Here is a 14909-nt window from a genome sequence, read left to right as displayed (position 1 = left end):
TTGTGAGAAATAAAGAATTGCATCAAGATGTAAACTCGCAATTATCTTTTAAAATGTTTTATTCTGTGGCGGAAACAAGCTTCCATAGATAACCGATATATTGGTTGATAAATCTAAATGCAAGTTTTTATATAATTTTTAAATGAAAGCTGCACATTCTCATTATCAATCTGACTACTTTTGGGATGGCAAAGTTCTAACAGAATAAAACTGTTTTGTGTGATTTGTAGGTAGCACCGGACAGAAGGCTGGAACGATGCCAGATTCACCTGCTGATGTCAAAACCCAGCCCAGGTCGACTCCGCCCACAATGCCTCCGCCACCCCCCGCTGTCAGCCAGGCAGCCAATCGCAGTGCATCGTTCACACCCACAACAAGTAAGGGATCGTACGACAAACATGCGTAGATTTGTGTTGTGAACTTGCTGCATTCATCATCACGCCCTAGAAAACCAGGTCTAGACTGGCAATTCATAATGCGCTGCAAATATGTGTTACAAGCAGGGTTTGAAATTAACTTTTTCACTCACTGGCTACTACATTTTTTAAGTTACTGGCCATTCAAAACTTCTACTAGCCCAAAAAAAAAAAAAAAAAAATGAAGCAGATTAACTACCTCACAGCTTTATATATATATATATATAAGTCTCTATTAGCTCAACAAGTGTTGCTATAGCACAGAATGCCCTTGTAACATGAGTAAGTGTGTTTGCGAGTGTTTGTGTATGGTAGGTTGAGCCATTGTCTGGGAGTGTGAGTGCTTAGGATAGACAGCAAGAGATTTGTTTACTGCATAGGGGGGATTCGCATTCGCGGGCAGCATCAGATCTCGCTACCCTATATAGCAATGACGGGCCTTGTTGTTTCACCTGTTGCATGGGTCGTAGCGAAGCCTGCTTGCCACTCTAAAACCAGAACACAAGTGTGGGAGTCACATGGTAAACCCACATGTGTCCGGCCTGGAATGGCGAGATAAAAAGGGGCACAAGCGAAATGAAAGACCCTGTGTTCTGCAACATGAAGCCATGCACACACTCATAGACCCAGCAGTGTGAACATGCCTCCCAACTTGGACCCTCCAAGCTGTGTTTGCACAATCATATGCTTCCCAATGTCCCAGAGGATTAAGGCCTAAGCCCTCACGCTGTGTCCACTTCTCGAGTAATGTCTGTTTATCTGTGGGCATGGCTTCAGGGAACAGGTAACACACAAATAAAACAGAAGAGAAGGCATTCGATAATCGGAAGAAAGGGGAAAGAGTGGAGGGAAGAGATGCAAACGTGTGGACCTGGACTCTGAAAGCTGCAAATCTGCTCTCAGCTGGTAGACATGTGCACTAGCCAGATTTAGCTGCACACCTGCTGTCGGAATAAAAGTAACCCAGTCCAGGGGGCTATTTTTGGGACCTCTTTAACACGTTCCTCTTATAGTTGTGTCTTAGTGAGTGAGTGGGTGAGCAGTGGGAAGCAATACACTGGCATGTGTGTATGTTGTGGAGAGAGATAGTGTGCTGAGATGATGGCAGTGTGTGGAGAATGAAGCGAAGAGTACAGAGCAACGTTTTTCCTTACTGTCGAAGCGTATCTGTAGTCTCAGTGTGTTCTTTGGCTGTTCTCGGGATGCATGTGCCGTCTGGAGATTCCTGGAGGGGGGTTCCCGGGACTGAGATGGATAAAAAAGAGAGCAAAGGAGCCTGGCGTGACTTAAACAATGCTAATGCGAACAGTGGATCTCTTTCTTCAGTGCTGAACGGGAGCAGTCACTCGCCGACTACGCTAAACGGAGCTCCTTCGACTCCCAATGGCTTCAGCAACGGACCGGCCACCTCTTCTACTGCTTCTCTTCCAACCCAGCAACTCCCTCCTGCGTGTGGAGCCCGACAACTCTGCAAGCTCAAGCGCTTTCTCACCACACTACAGCAGTTCGGCAACGACATCTCGCCCGAGATTGGAGAGCGCGTACGCAGCCTCGTGCTCGGGCTAGTGGTGAGTGTCTGGTGTCTTTATCCTTGAACTCTCATCCTTCCCTCGCGGGTCAAAATGACCCGAAGCCCTACAATTATACCAAATTTTTTTGTGTGTGTGTACAGAAAGCTTATTTTATTTAATATTTTTTTCTATTTTTTAATGCACTTTTTTATTTATTTACCTTTTAAATTACTAGATTTGATCAATAAATAATACATAAATTGTAATTTAAGCACATTGCTCACATTCCTTTCAACTTAAATTCAAAATAACTCACAATTTCATGCATAACCCTTTTAAATCAGCTCTAAATATCTTACACAGGGTGTCTTTGCCGACCTCTTGTGGAAAAAAATATAATATAACATGATATTTCATAACTCTTGGCCACTAGATGGCCTTATAGCTCTATATGGAGCAAATGAGCTGTTCCGCTGGGTCCTAAAGTCAGTTCCCTTCAGTATGCATCCAGATACACATGTAGACATTATAAAAGAATTTTTTGGTCAAGTTTTAGCATTTTTAGTTTGAGTTTTGAGCATTTTTATGTTTTTCTATGTGGACTGAAGCATTCCTCGCACTCCATTCATTCCTAAAGGGGTCAAATTGACCCGTGATTGAAGGATTTGTTACTTTTTTAAATTTCAACCCCAAAACTCCTCGAATCCATAAAAAAAATGTATGTGTGTATTTGTGGTTCAAGTGCAACAAAAGTCCTGGGATCTTGGACCCCTAAAACAAATTCCGTGTCAAAACGACCCGAGGGAAGAATGAGGTTAACTGTGTGTGCCGTCTCCAGTTCTTTTCTCTACTAAGTGTTAAATGTATTGCCCTTTCTGTCTCATCAGAACTCAACCCTAACCATTGAAGAGTTCCACGCCAAACTTCAGGAAGCCACAAACTTTCCCCTGCGTCCCTTTGTCATTCCATTTCTCAAGGTAAGAACAGCCACAAAACCGTCCATCTCATACAGACACAGTTCTTCACTTACAGCGATCTTGAATAGCCAGGATTTGGACTATTGATGAAGTTCCACACTGCTCTGAGTAGTACGGAAAGGGCCGTCTGACTTACTATAAAGCGACCAACCTAAAGTACGCTTTAGGAGCAGGTTTAATCATGTATAACTCTGAAGAAGTGTGCTAAAGGATATCTTGTTTATCCAGCTATCCAAAGTTTATCAAAGAGTTCTTCTTTGGAGGTGCTTTGAACATATTGGCAGATTTGAACATATTTCGGTAACACTTTATTTTGATGGTCCCTTCTGAACATTCTGATGACTACAAGTAACTATGCAACTACATGTCAACTAACTCTCATTACAGTATTAGTGGAATATCTGCTTAATATCTGCAAACTCTTTATTGTGATGTTCCTCCAACAGACACTCTGTGCAACTACATGTCAACTGATTCTAACCCTAATCCTACTAGTCTACTAATACTCTACTAATACTCTAATGAGAGTTAGTAGACATGTAGGTGCTACTTATGTTACTTATAGGCAACAGAATGTGTTAAAGACACCATCAAAATAAAGTGAAACCAATTTTTCAAATAAAAATTTGTGCGCCCTGAAGGTCCTTTCACACTGGACGCGATTTTGACGCACGAATAATTTGCGCGATGGTTTTATTTTGTGATCAGCTGTGTGTGTAATGAGCGCTTACACACCGAACGCGGATGTGCCGCGGCGGAAAAACAACTTTTATTTTTTTTGCCTCAATGTCGATTTTTTTTTACTTTTGCGGCGACAGAAAAGGCTTCAGCCAATCACAAACTACAACGATTGTGTGGCGTAGCATTGCCAACCAACTCGGTTATCCCGACTGTGAGTATGTTGTGTGATAGTTTTAGTCGTTGTATAGTCCTGTGCTGTGGAGGCTAGCCGGCTAAACTACATCTGGGATAGGTAGCTAACACTATTATCGTCAAAGATAGAGACAGAGACCGTGTTTACTCTGAACATGTAAACAAAATGTAGTGAGACTATTTAGGGCTGCTTTTAGTATCTATACATTCTTTGTGTGATATCTACAGTTTCTAGTCGAATGATTGTAATTTGTCAATTCGTGTGTTACATGTAATGTGTATTGACATTAGAAAACGCACTGTGTTTAGTTGAAGACACAAAAAAAAGCTGTGGGAAACCCTCAGGGACACCTATGAGAGGAAAAAGGAAACTAAGAGTGGACATTAGCATAATCCCCTTCAGACTCTCTGTTCTGTAAGATCGGGTGCACCCAAAACCTTCTTTTCTGTCTTTTAAAGAAAATGAAAAGCTCGTCTTCACTGGATGATGATGATGATGATGATGATGAAGTGTCCATGTTTTCTCAGCTGTCGGCGCGAAAGTTTTGGAACGTTGAAGCTCTGAACGTCACAGACGTCGCAAATTCGCGTCGCGGATACATGTGAATGGTTTTGACGCGAACTATTCGCTTTTTCGTTTCGCTTTTTCGTTACGCGTCCGGTGTGAAAGAGCCTTGACTCTTGTGAAGTGCATAAAACCAGCCAATCAAGTTCCATTTTGAGAGCTTTAAAAAAAAAACATTTGTGCACTATGAATCAGCCGGTGGATGAAAAGTCTGTGGGTGTGCCGTCTGAGTCTGAGACTATTCCTCCCGAGTTCCTAAAGTCTTTCTGTATCTGTACGAGGAGCTCTTCCTTATGGTGCACCATATGGGACGGGGTGGAGACAGGCGAAGTGACAAACAAAAAGAAGGTAGATGGATGGCGGCCAGCATCGAAACACACATGAACAGACTCAGTGTTTCCCGAACCCCCGGATACACGGATTTCTGTGTGTGTAGATGAGTGAAGTTCATTTGATAAAGCATCCGAAACCCCTTCCAAATCCAAATCCCCCTCCCTGGTCTGTGCTGATCTAGTGCTCCATATGGCCATCATTTGTGATTCATTAAAATTGGCACACTTGTGTTTACCCAGAGTGGAGAGGAGTGGTGTGGGCCAAAGAAGATTTTCTGGCAGATGTTGCATCGGGTTGCAGCTTTCCGTTGCTCTGCCGCTGTTGTCTTTACGCTGATCCCTTTCTGTCCTCAGACATCACACAGATCCAGGGCTCAACACACAGATTCATTCTGATGCCTCCTCAAATGACCTTGCATCAATGCACAAAAGTACATCATCGGAATATTAAATTAAATTACTTAAAAATGTTGATTGCATACTTTTTTGAAAATAATTAAAAATAAATATGCATTCAAATTCTAGTGTTTATTATTGTCATGTGAACAAGTTACCAAGTGCAATGAAAAAACGTACTTGAATGTTACTCCACAGACTATACACTGATCAAATACAATAAACCTAACTTTTATATACACAAAATAAATATACATATACAGTCAAACCAAAGTTTATTCAGACATATTTCTTACATTATCACAGTTTATTCGCTCTAGTTTAGAAAATGGTACTAAAATATGACAAGAATCAGTTGATATTTGACTGGTTTTGTCCATCCTTCTGTTAGACTGTCTCACTCATGAATTATGTTGAATATCTGTCAGATGTTAAATTTAACTACACTATTAGATAATACCAGTTTAGCTCAACCAGTCACCAAGCAATGCTTCACTTTGTTCAGTCTGTGTGTAAAAAGAGCATTAGCAGTTAAAGAAGAAACACTTCAGCAAAACATGATCAGGTCAAAGTGTTTGAGTAATTTTTTATCCCAAATTATTTTAAATGTCATTGGTAGTCCCTGTATGAAGAATATTTGGGTCACAGTTTACTTTATTTTTGCTCTCCTCACTTACATAAATGAACTATAGTGTCCTGAACACACTAGTGAAAAATATAAAAAATTACATCTGGTGTCTGAATAATTTTTGGTTTGACTGTATATATAGTGATGACACAGATTTTAAACTGTTGGGTTATGTGCTAAAAGAATGTTCGTAACACTTTACATAAAGCCCTTATGTATAATGCATTCTAAAAGTATTTTTAATGCAGTAATTCTGCCTTGTAATGCACCTTATTATGCACTGTATGGTCTCATGAATAATTGCAAGCACAGTTATAATCCACTATAATTCACTGAACACACCTTTAGAAAGTATAACGCGTTAAAACACGTGACAAACTACCAATTTCAGAATCTGCTAATATTATAATGCATTTTAACTATGGTTACAATTATTAATAAAAAGATTTAACGTATTATAATGGACATTGATAATGTATTATACATAAGGGCCACCGAATGATCAGTCGCCACACTCGCAGAAACAGTTGCTTTTGCAAGAAATAACTATTCCAAAAGAAATATGCATCGCCCATAACTTGTTGTATATAGTTAATATATCCATTGACCACAGAAAGGAACAAGAAAATGTTTGGTCTGGAGTTGCATCCCCCCCCAGATATAGACTACACAAGACATCTCTCATAGTGTGAGTGTTTTATTCAAAGCAGAGCCCTGTGTACATGGCACCCGGCACATTTCTCACACACTGCTGTCGGAGTGTTGATGTTACACATCTGTATCATCAGCCAGCTGTGTAGTGTTACACTGACAGCCAAAGAGAAAAAGACAACAAGAACGAGGGAGAGCTCTCCTACGGCAGGCGCACACACACACACGGTGGGCCACAGAAAGAGTCTGTTTTATCTCATACTCTCTCGTTCTTTCACCATCATCATGTTGAAAGACCAACATTGCTGGTCAATACTTGTCTTTAGCTTTAGATGACCCCATCTTCTTAACTAGCCTATCCTGCAAGACTTCTTCTAGGACTAGCTTTACCAGAAAAACTAAAATTATAGATCAACCATCTTACTATTAAATGCAAATAATTTAAATATCTAACATTGTATATTTCTCTATATATGTGTGTTTAAGCTGTCTGCAATATATTACACATGCAGTGCCATATCTGATCACATATACAGTACATCTCTATATTATGAACTGTGTTACTGAATATTAAATTACATACAGTACATTATGATATATTAGTAATATATATTGTCACATATTTTTTTTATATATGAAAAGCGGCAATTCCTTATGTATTATTCAATATATTGTAACAATATATTATTCAGTATATTTTCAAATGTACTGTTAAACCATTTAATATATTGATCATTCATATATAGGGAAATATAATTTCTTTTCATAAGGGTATCCTGCAAGACTTCTTTGGTTAACTAGCTTTACCAGAAAAACTACAATTATACAGTAGTTAATTAGATTAACCATCTTACTATTAAATCAACCAGTATCAAACCAGCATAACCCAATGATTATCCCCACTAGAGATCTTAACTTGCTTAACAAAACAAGTCTTACTTTATTAACTCTTTCCCCGCCATTGATGGAATTTTCCGGTTTTCCGTGTTTCCACTGATATACGGTAGGGGGCGCTATTACGCATCTTCTGAAAGAGTACTGAATCTCCTGATCAAAACTAAAGCCCCTTTCACACAGCGCGTTGATCCCGGGAAATTGCCGTAAAATTGCGAGAGTGCCGTCTGTGTGAACACGAATACGCACACGCACACGTCCCGGGAATGATGCCGGGAATGATGCCGGGATGTAGCCTGGTTAAAACCAGACCATTCTCAGTAGTAATTGAGTTATGGTCTGGCAAAGCTTCATTAATAACTCATTTCCAAAGGGGCATCACCAACGGACGTCGCTCAAATGCCTCTGGGCGCAATTGGATAGACCTAAAACCAATCAGAGCGATTGTCATTGTGTAAAGCCCGCCTCAACGTTTCTGATTGGTGCCGTGATTTCGACGGATTAGAAATGGACTTGAATGAGCTCTTTGCCAGACTACTTGCAGAGCAAATCTAAATTTGCCGGAAGTTGTCTGGGTTTTCCCAGGGTAGCCGGGATGGGGACCTCGTAACATTGCCGGGATCAGTCCCGGAACGCGCCCGGTGTGAACAAAAGCGAGGACCAATGCCGTAAGGGTTGTGTTGTTGTGACGGCTTATCGAATTAAGACGTTGAAAAGAAGTCATAATCGAAAAAAAGTTGTGATTTGACCACGAAACATGTACATAAACAACAAAATTTGAACATCAACATCTAATGCCTGATCAGCCGCCATGTTGTTCAAAGCAAACACTTGCGCTATTGTACCACAACATGTTTTTGACGCGTACGTTACACGTCACGTGTCTCTACGGGATCTTTACGGGATGTGTGTGAATGCACTCACAGAATTTTTACAGATATTTGGACTGGAAACAAGACAAAAATACTGAGTAAGAAAAGCATGGTAAAACAGCTTCACTAGCCTGGTTTTGGCTAGACCTGCACTGTTCAGGCTGGACATGAAGATTTGTGTTGGTGCAAACTAGAAAATGCTTTCCTTTTTCTCACCCACATTTGCGTTCTCTTTGTGTCCGGCAGGCGAACTTGCCGCTCCTGCAGAGAGAGCTTCTTCACTGCGCTCGGATGGCGAAGCAAACCCCGGCACAGTATCTGGCCCAACATGAACAACTTCTGCTGGACGCCAACGCCAGCTCTCCACTCGACTCCTCCGAGATCATGCTGGAACTCAACGAGCACGGCAAGAGACGGACCCCGGACAGGTACACACACTTGTCTTTCTGTGTACCATTTTCATAACAAATACCTCCAGTCATAAATACCTGCAAAGTCAAGCAAAAGGCAAAGAAATGCAGACAGCTAACGGTGAATGTCAACACAACCTTGCCCTGGGTATCCTTCTTCATGTCTGGGTTTGAAACGCACACACACACACACACTCAGTGTAACGAGCGGAGGGTGTGTAAAGGTTAGGCCACACAGAACGAGGCCATGAGGAGGAGAGAGAGAGAGAGTAGATGCTCTAACATCACGCAAAAGCATATGCATAGCAACTGGAGCTGCGTTTCCATTACCGATTTGCGCAAATATATTGCGATATTTTCTAAGTTTCGATAAAAAACTATTGCGAAATGACGGCGTTTCCATTAACCGATGTAATGCCACTAAAACGTAATTGTTTCCTCTCGCGATAAATCATTCCAAACATCATGGTGACCGATGTTAGTAGGTTTACGTGTATCTCAGCCGACCCGCACTAGCTATTATTATTAATGCAAAGAAACGTAGGCGTGTTATTCAATCATTAATACAAGAAAAGCCATTAATGATTGAATAATGGTTAATGATTGAAATGATTAATGATTGAAATACTCGTGAGCGGCTCATGTGAGGTGTTTCTGGCCGTTTCTCCCTCATTTCTGCTTCAAGATCTTGATGAATTGTGGCATTTCTTTGTTGTTTAGAATCCAGTATTCCTGTAATTCTTTTGTCTTTTATGAGTTTAATAAAGAACTCTGTCTCTCGTCTTCTGTCCAAACACACACATCTTTAAAGAATGAGTGTTAAAAAACTGGTTTTATTGCAGTTTTGCGAAATATTTCTTTTTCGAATTGCCTGAAAAACCTTTTTTGCGATAAATGGGAGTTTTTGCGAAATTGACGTGTTTCCATTGGGCGTATTTTCAATTTTCAATTTTAATTTGTGCAATTTGAAGGGTGATGGAAAAGCGGCTAGTGATCGTTCTCTCCACCAGGGTTCGTACAGGGTGCTTAAAGTTCTTGAATTTGACTTTTGGAAATTGAAGTCCTGGAAAACCCTTGAAAACAGCCATTTTTATGAAGAAGAACTTGAAAAGTGCTTGAATTATTGAAAGACAATATATGGGAAATTTATTTTTAGTTTTATTGATAAAACAATCTTTTCACACACAATTAACGCTGCAGTCCGTCTGATATTGATATAGAGCCATTTCACATGGCTATGAGTGTGATATTGCTCATAAATATCCAAGTATATGATACAGCTTTAATTCTTCAGCTCAATCATATATTCATGGGAGAAAAAATCAGTTTGAATAAGGAAAGCGATATCTTTGTCATCGTATCCTTTCAATGGTTAAAGTTACCAGTCATTGCATCTGCCGCACTTTATTTGTACCATTTTGTTTTATTGGTTTATTTTTATTTCTCTATTTACCTTTTTTTTAGATTTTAAAAGACAATAAAGAAAGATATTGTTTGATAAATGTTTTTTTTTTTTTTTTTTAAGTACAGTAGTGCTTGAGAAGTCCTTGAATTTGATTTTACAGTGTCGGTACGAACCCTGCTCCACACAGAACGGGGAGAAATCTAGTGCTTTAGACAATCAAAATATTAACTGAGGGATTTGAAGCGCCGATATTCCCGTTTGTCTGTTTCTGTTTTTCTTCTACTCTCTCATCCGCACCGTCTCCTGTTAGTTCCCTGGTAGATGCCCATATGCCAGCGATGTGTCCAGATGGTGATCTTGCTGAACCCCTGCTTGAACTGATCCGGGGGGAGGGAGGGATGAATAAAGAGAGAGAGAGAGGCAATCCCCTACTGTAATCCATACACCTCCATCTCAGAAAACCCTAAGCTCACCATATCACGACAGGAGCCCGAGCTGTTGCTTTAATTTGTGGGATATCTGGCAACAACTGCAGAAATGCTGACGTTTTTTGGTTGCTTGCGGAGGCGGGCATGATGGGGTGTCGTGTATATATATATATATATATATATATATGCAGTCAGAGTCAGATGTCCGAGCCACACTGCAAAAAATGCTTTTCTTACTCAGTATTTTTGTCTTGTTTTCAGTCTAAATATAAAAAAATTCAAAATTCATGATGGATTTACCAAAGTAGTAAAATGCTATAAAATATTATGTCTTGTTTTCTGGAGAGAAAAAAAAATCTAAATTAAGTGAGTTTTTGCTTAAAACAGGCAAAATGATCTGCCAATGGGTCAGACAAATAATTCATTAACCCCACTGGCAGAAAACAAGACATAATATCTAATAGGATTTTGCTCATTTAGTAAATGCTTCTTGATTTAAGAATTTGTAGATATTTGAACTGGAAACAAGACAAAAATACTGAGTAAGAAAAGCATTTTTTGCAGTGCAACTGGACTCTACTCTCAAGTGCAAGAAGAAAACAAGCTCCTCACACACACACACACACACACACACACACACACACACACACACACACACACACGTGTTTCATGCACTCAGCTAAACAGATTATTATCAACACTACAGCGCAGGCCAGATGGATCCAAAACGCCAGTGTCACTGAACATCTGCCAAAGGGAGCAGCTCTCACAGTTCAGGAGAGAGAGAGAGAGAGAGAGACGGGTGAGAACGGGAAAGATTAAGAGGTTGGGATTTAACTCCGCTTCGTGGTATATGAAGGCTTGAGTCCACATATGGCTCACAGCTGGCCTCAACATTTGGACACAAGAGTAAAGAGGAGGATAGACTGCAAGAATGTGAAACTATCAATGGCATTTTATCCTCTTGGAGACACTACCAGTCAAAAGTTTGGGATCGGTAAGATTGGTTTTAAAAATAAAAAATAAACAGTAATATTGTTAAATATTATGACAATTTAAAATAACTTTTTCCTATTAGAATATATATTAAAATGTAATTTATTCCTGTGATTAAAGCTGAATGTTCAGCATCATTACTCCAGTCTTCAGTGTCACATGATCCTTCAGATATCACTCTAATATGATGATTTGATGCTCAAGAAACATTTATGATTATTATCAGTGTTGAAAACAGTTATTTACATTTTTATTTCAGGATTCTTTGATGAATAGAAAGTTCAAAAGAACAACATTTCTCTGAAATAGAATCTTTTATAACATTATAAATGTCTTTACTGTCACTTTTGATCAATTTAATTAATCATGATGAATAAAAGTATTGATTTATTTATTTATTTCCCCCAAAAAATTCAATACAAATTCTTACTGACCCCAAACTGTTGAACGGTCGTGTTTAATGTTACAAAAGCTTCCAGTTTCAGAGAAATGCTGCTCCTTTGAACTTTCTATTCATTAAAGAATCCTGAAATAAAAATGTAAATAACTGTTTTCAACAGTTGAACATTCAGCTTTGATCACAGGAATAAATTACACTTTACTATATATTCACATGTTTTAAATTGTAATAATATTTCACAATATTATGTTTTTTTTTGTTGTTGGTATTTTTAATCAAATAAATGCAGCCTTTGGTGAGCAGAAGAGACTTCTTTTAAAAACATTAAAAATCTTAAACCTAAAAGCGTTTCTACATTCTTTCTAACAAGACCAAAGAGAGCGCATCATCACGGTTTTCTCCAGAGCGGCTCTATATATAAATGAACTAAATTAAAAACTTTTTTACAACACAAATGAACCATCACTGAACTTACTTAAGCGCTGTATTCATAAAGGTGACTTGACTCTTGGATATCTCCTAAAAGCGTTTCTACATTCCTTCCAACAGGACCAAAGAGAGCACAGGGGACCGGGACGGTTTGCACCCAGAACACCTGGCCAAACGTCCATGTACAGTGAGTCCCAGTCAGCGTTTCAGTCCCAGCAGTGGCTTACCTGCCCATCCGCCCCCAAACGGCCTCCCAACACACCCACCCAACGGCCTGCCCCACCCCAACCCTCCTGCCCCGCAGCACTACCGGCTGGAGGACATGGCACTCGCCCACCATTACAGAGACGCTTACAGACACGCGGAGCACAGGGACGTGCGGGACCGGCACCGGCAAACAGGTCAGATTGGTGGAATGAACCAATAAACTACTTTGTTTACAGGGTTGTTCGCCACTGTGCTTTAAAGTCCCCCTGTAGTCAATAATTCAAAGTCAAAACTCACCGAAATGACATATTTAGATGTTTTTTCCTTGAAAATAAATTATTAATGGCTTAAAAATGTCTTGTATGTAACTCGACACCCTTGCCTCATTTAGTATGTGTGGTTCTATGAATATGCATATGAGCCCCGCCTCCACTCAATCACTCAGCTCAGAGATCCACTGGTTGACGATCACACGTTGATCTGATTGGTTACAAGGTAGTTTGTGACGTCAGAAACACCAGCGATTTCAAAGCGTGTGTTTGAGACTGTCTTTGGTTCACTGCAGTTTTAAGGAGGAAATACTCAGCAATGGTGTCGACTTATGAACTTACACATGGTTTGTCTTAAAGGTGCAGTGTGGGATTTTTAGCGCCATCTAGTGGTGAGGTTACGAATTGCACCCAACAGAAGTTACTGTGGCCGACAGGAAGTGATGTCGTCGTCTGAGAGAGCAGAGAGTAGCCAGTTAAACAATGAGGTTTCTTTACAAAGATAAATTAAGAAATGTTTACTTTATAATTCAGTAAAATTATGTTATTGCGAATATTATTGTGACTTGTTCATCATTGTGTCAGTGTTTTATTCGCTGACTTTAGCTTTAGCTTCTTATCATGAAGAACAACATAGTGAGGAAACGCGTTTGTCCGCTCAGGGCCACCGTAGAAACATGTGGATGTAAGGAGACCCGCGGTGTGTGTAGAGAGAAATGCTCATTCTAAGCTAATAAACACATAACGCTTCATTATGTAAGCTCTTTATACACCACTGAAAACATAGTTATGTATATGATATTGCATTTCTGTCAACAGATCCTCCTAAATATTACACAAAGCACCTTTAAAGCAGATTAAAAACACCACATAGACATATAAACAACATTAAAAACTGGATTTTCAAACAAGAACTCATGCACAGTCACAGGTGTATGTATATATCTGATTTCACCTGGTTTGTAGTTCCAACAACAGGAATGCATTGCAGAATTGCACTTACATGGACATTGATTCTCTTTCGTGTTAGCGTGTATGCTAATGCGGTGTTGTGTTTCTGTTATAGCCGTGCATGGAGCCCGTCAAGAGGAAGTGATTGACCACCGGCTGACAGACCGCGAGTGGGCTGAGGAATGGAAACACCTTGATAACGTATGTGTGACCAGATGCTTTCTTCCTTTACACTGCAAATAACTACAAATTCTTAAATCAAGATGCATTTACCTAAGTAGTAAAATGCCATTAGACATTATGTCTTGTTATCTGGGGGATAAAATCAAAATGAAGGGAGTTTTTGCTTAAAACAAGCTAAATGATCTGCCAATGGGGTCAGAAAAATAATCTGAATTCAAATGGAAAACAAGATTATTTTTCTTACTCCATTGGCAGGTCATTTTGCTTGTTTTAAGCAAAAACTCACTTCATTTTGATTTTATCCCCCAGATAACAAGACATAATGTCTAATGGGATTTTACTCATCTAGTAAATGCATCTTGATTTAAGATTTTGTTTTTAGATTTTGGACTGGAAACAAGTCAAAAATACTGAGTAAGAACATCTTTTTTTGCAGTGTATCATCTTTCATACATGCAACATGAGCAAGAGAGTTGTTTACTCTGCTAGGGGGGAAACAAGTTTTATCATGTCAAGATGGTTGCTGATCCAAGGTGGTCGAACAACCATAACTTGTAACTAGATGGTGCAAATCCAGACTTGGTAGCCCAGCTGATACTTCACATTATGGACACAGGAAAGTTGTATAGGAGGGAAGGCTAAAAACAAGAGCACTATAGTTAGATCGCTGTGTCAAATTGATGGAGACCTGATGGTAGAACTGGATGACACTGGGCCTGTTTACTCCTGGCTATCAGATTTGTTAAAACGGTTCAGTTTACACTTGCCCACATAAATGTGTCTCCGCAAAACAAACAAAATATCTTCAATTCCCGCGCTATTTGCAACGTCAGTGAAAGCAACAGATATGAGCTGCGTTTCATTGATCATCAGCTAATCTCAAAATCAAAGACCGCGATAGGAGAGAGAGCGGCATCAGCACTGGAAAGATCATTTAGTCTCACTACTTTTAATGAAGATGATTGTGTTTTGAGAGTCTGCGACGTGCTTTCTGCTTTATTTGCGCGTTGGCGTTGCTGAAGAGATACACAGAATCATTGTAATATCTGGCTATAATGTGTCATATAGCCATAAAACGCTCTCACACGTTTATTTTCTAACATTTTGGGGTAAAAT

At 39.6% G+C, this 14909-nt stretch overlaps 1 protein-coding gene and 1 long non-coding RNA gene across 6 annotated transcripts in view; one reads left to right on the top strand and one right to left on the bottom strand.

Annotated features, from left to right (window-relative positions):
* Positions 1-14909, bottom strand: part of LOC309492210 — a 153536-nt gene that overhangs the window by 118802 nt on the left and 19825 nt on the right. The gene's annotated exons all lie outside the window — the stretch shown is intronic.
* Positions 1-14909, top strand: part of cbfa2t3 (CBFA2/RUNX1 partner transcriptional co-repressor 3) — a 70428-nt gene that overhangs the window by 36077 nt on the left and 19442 nt on the right. For all 5 annotated transcript variants that reach the window (XM_082160952.1, XM_082160950.1, XM_082160951.1 and 2 more), the window contains exons 2-7: positions 231-377; positions 1743-1984; positions 2815-2904; positions 8362-8543; positions 12304-12584; positions 13726-13811. In XM_082160952.1, coding sequence (XP_082017078.1) covers positions 231-377; positions 1743-1984; positions 2815-2904; positions 8362-8543; positions 12304-12584; positions 13726-13811 — 1028 coding nt within the window. The remainder of the gene's footprint in view (positions 1-230; positions 378-1742; positions 1985-2814; positions 2905-8361; positions 8544-12303; positions 12585-13725; positions 13812-14909) is intronic.

The sequence above is a fragment of the Leuciscus leuciscus genome (assembly GCF_965113295.1).
Source record: "Leuciscus leuciscus genome assembly, chromosome: 2".
NCBI lineage: Eukaryota > Metazoa > Chordata > Actinopteri > Cypriniformes > Leuciscidae > Leuciscus > Leuciscus leuciscus.
The sequence above is the reverse complement of the archived record's forward strand: the minus strand, read 5'-3'. Positions and strand labels throughout refer to the sequence as shown.